Source organism: Microtus ochrogaster, chromosome 15, assembly GCF_000317375.1.
Source record: "Microtus ochrogaster isolate Prairie Vole_2 chromosome 15, MicOch1.0, whole genome shotgun sequence".
Classification (NCBI taxonomy): Eukaryota; Metazoa; Chordata; class Mammalia; order Rodentia; family Cricetidae; genus Microtus; species Microtus ochrogaster.
In genome coordinates, this window is record NC_022017.1 from 28,357,952 (window position 1) to 28,360,982 (window position 3,031).

A 3,031-nucleotide genomic window follows, 5' to 3' on the forward strand; every position below is an offset into this window, starting at 1 on the left:
AAATCTTAAAAAAAAAAAAAGAAAAAAAAGAAAAGGTTTTGCCTTGATCCTATAGATCCTGTGAGGTTAGCTGAACACTTATTTTAGAGATTATCTTTGGTTAATTAAGCATTGCCATTTTGGAAATACAGAGAGAAGTCTCTAGTGGAAATCAGCCTTTCTTCCTACAAATGAGTCTTTGATATGTTTTGGGAGATTTCATTTCAGTCTTTTTTTTTTTTATTTTTTTTTTTATTTTTCAAGACAGGGTTTTTCTGTAGCTTTGGAGCCTGTCCTGGAACTGGCTCTGTAGACCAGGCTGGCCTCGAACTCACAGAGATCCACCTGAGTGCTGGGAGTAAAGGTGTGTACCTCCACCACCCAGCAAAAAAAGTTAATGAAATTTAAGGTTTAGTTACATATTTGTATATCCTGGTTGTTGGAGTGATTTTTGTGTAACTATGTCATGATTGTTTACCCTTATCATCAACCACTTTAAAATACTAATTTTTTTGTGATTTGGTAACATATTATTATCATAGATGATTTTGGATGTCACTGATGTTTTCTTATTAGAAAGATAGCAAGACAAAGTCTGAACTCCAGCTGCCATGTGAACACCCCATGGCAGTTCCCTGGAAAACCCACTAAACATAACAAAACTAGGAAAAAGTGTATGTGTCCCATGGCATCTGACTTTTATGCAACTACTTTTATTTTTTCACATAAATAAAGAGTATTGCATATGTACATTCAGAAATAAGAAAGGAAATAAGTCAGTATTGAGGTGTCTTAGGTGCCTTTCAATCAGTTCAGCCAGTATAGCCCCGCTCTCACAGGCTCATCTGATTGTCTCCTTGGTTTTGTAGATTGTTTGCTGCATGAGGAGAACTTCTCGGTGAGATGCCCCAAGCACAAGGTGAGTCATAGACCTCTGCACTCTTAAGTGAGACTGGCTGTGTAGCTGGAGAATAAGGGTAGTTCCCCTTGAAAGTCTTAAAGTCCCAAGCATTGAAAGGCTTGTCCCATGCCTGTCCGACTAACATATACCTCTAGCTGAAGCTCTGTCCTAGTCTTTGAAAGTTAGGGGGTGCACAAAGCTAAAAGATAAATGAATCCCTGGGGCATGGGACTAACACCCTTTATGGTAAAATGGGAAGAGGTATGGTGTTTTGAGGGGGGTGTCTGTCTGTTTAATATAAGAAATTAGAAGATCAGATTCAGTGAAACTATTGCTGCTTCCTACTTGAGTTTAGTAGAACTTTACCCAGTTCATGTATCAATTCTTAGTGAGTCGATGCAGGGCCTGGTATAGAAACATATCTTTGGCTAGGAAATAAGAGTCAACTCCATAGCTTGGGGAAGCTCTCATTCTCTCCCAAGTAGCACAGCAGAAGCAACCCAACAATGTATAGGGATGGCTCACCACTGACACATTTCCCAGTGTGTTAAAGTGGTGCTTTAGGGAAGGTGGAAAGATGAGTGTAACTCATTTTTTGAGATGCCACAGAAGGCCAGATGGGGTGAAGGAGGAGGGTCAGGGTAGAGAGCTCTGCTGCCCATGCTTCTGCACTTCAGCTGTCTAGCTGAGGTTACACTGACATCTGGTTGTCATTGACCATTCAGTCCTCAAAAAGGACCAGGAAAAAAAACAAAAACAAAAAACGAAGGAGTCATCTGTAGAAAATTGCCCTCAGAATGTTCCTGGCAGACTCTTATGTTTTCTTCTAAGAATGCTTTCAGAGGGGATCTCAGGGTCAGACAACATTCTCTCTATTTTTACCTGTGATCACATTTTGCCTCAGAAAGCCCCATCTGGGGGTGTCCTGTTTGTCATTCAGTACTGACTCTGCTTTTTATTTCCTTTTCCATGTGCCATTCCTTTCCTTACCGCTACCCTCCCTGGTTCCGACTCTGTATTTTCTGTTCTGTCCTTTTGTCTTGTCTCCCCTTGGCTTTGGCCTGTGTCAGCCTCCCCTTCCGTGCCCTCTCCTCCCCTTGCAGAACAAGACCGCGAAAGGCAGCCTCAGCACAGAGCAGTCGGAGCGGGGGTGAGGGGGGCAATGTGCACGTGGGAATGGACAGCAAGCACAGGTGAGTTGGGGCCTGCTGGGTTCCCACCACCACCTCACCAAGCTCCATGTGTGTCCAAGCCTCCGGCCTCTTATGGCCACAGACTGTCATGTGGATTTTTAACAATGTCAAGGGATTAAACTGATTGTAGTGAGTGGCTGCAGATGGGCCCTGGAAGCTTGGTTTACCCTTCCTGCCCTGCTCTGTCACCAAGAGATGAAAAAGTAGGGTGTAAAAAGAACAGAATCACTGTGACGTGGGCTTTGCACAGTGGGCTGAGAGACTAGCTATATTGAGGTATCGTTCTCTAAATGGGGGGATCTTCTTTTCCCACAGACACAGCAGGCATATTCTCTGTGGAGTGTGCCCTCTTCCTGGATACAACTGGGAGGTTTTTTCATTTCTGGAAAAATCAATGTTAATTTGAAGAACAGTTGAATTAATCTAAGAGTATGTGGTTTTCCTCCTCCAAGAAGATGTTTAGTTGGTAGTTCAGGTGCTAACTTGAGAGAAGGCTGTTTGCATTCTACTGTGGGATAGGTCTGGATGCAGATGTGGGTCCCCCACGACTCACTGGTGGGGATGGTGAGTGCATTGCTATTGTGCTTTTTCTCTATGCCTTCCTCTTGCAGGGAGTAGGGTTAGCAATGCCTGGAGCAGAGCACAGTGTGAAAGACAAACCAGAACCACTTTATTTGTTCTTGGGGCACAAGACCCAAACATAAGAATGTTGTAATATGAGCGGTGGGGCTGCGTCCCCAGCACCCCAGCCGCCTGGCTAGCTTATGCCCCGAAATAATTACACGGACACTGTATTCTTTTAATCACTGCTTGGCCCATATCTATCTAGCCTCTTCTAGGCTAACTCTCGCACCTGGACTAGCCCATCTTTAATAATCTGCTGTAGCCCACAAGGTGGCTTACCAGGGAGATTCTAGCCTACGTCCATCCTGGGTCGGAGCTTCATCGCATGTGCTTC

At 44.1% G+C, this 3,031-nt stretch overlaps 1 protein-coding gene across 3 annotated transcripts in view; it reads left to right on the forward strand.

The window, feature by feature from the left end:
* Positions 1 to 3,031, forward strand: part of Tcf20 (transcription factor 20) — a 159,221-nt gene that overhangs the window by 152,554 nt on the left and 3,636 nt on the right. For all 3 annotated transcript variants that reach the window (XM_026782763.1, XM_026782764.1, XM_013348858.2), the window contains exons 4-5: positions 849 to 898; positions 1,951 to 2,073. In XM_026782763.1, the coding sequence (XP_026638564.1) occupies positions 849 to 898; positions 1,951 to 2,034 (134 nt within the window). In that variant the 3' untranslated portion in view covers positions 2,035 to 2,073. The remainder of the gene's footprint in view (positions 1 to 848; positions 899 to 1,950; positions 2,074 to 3,031) is intronic.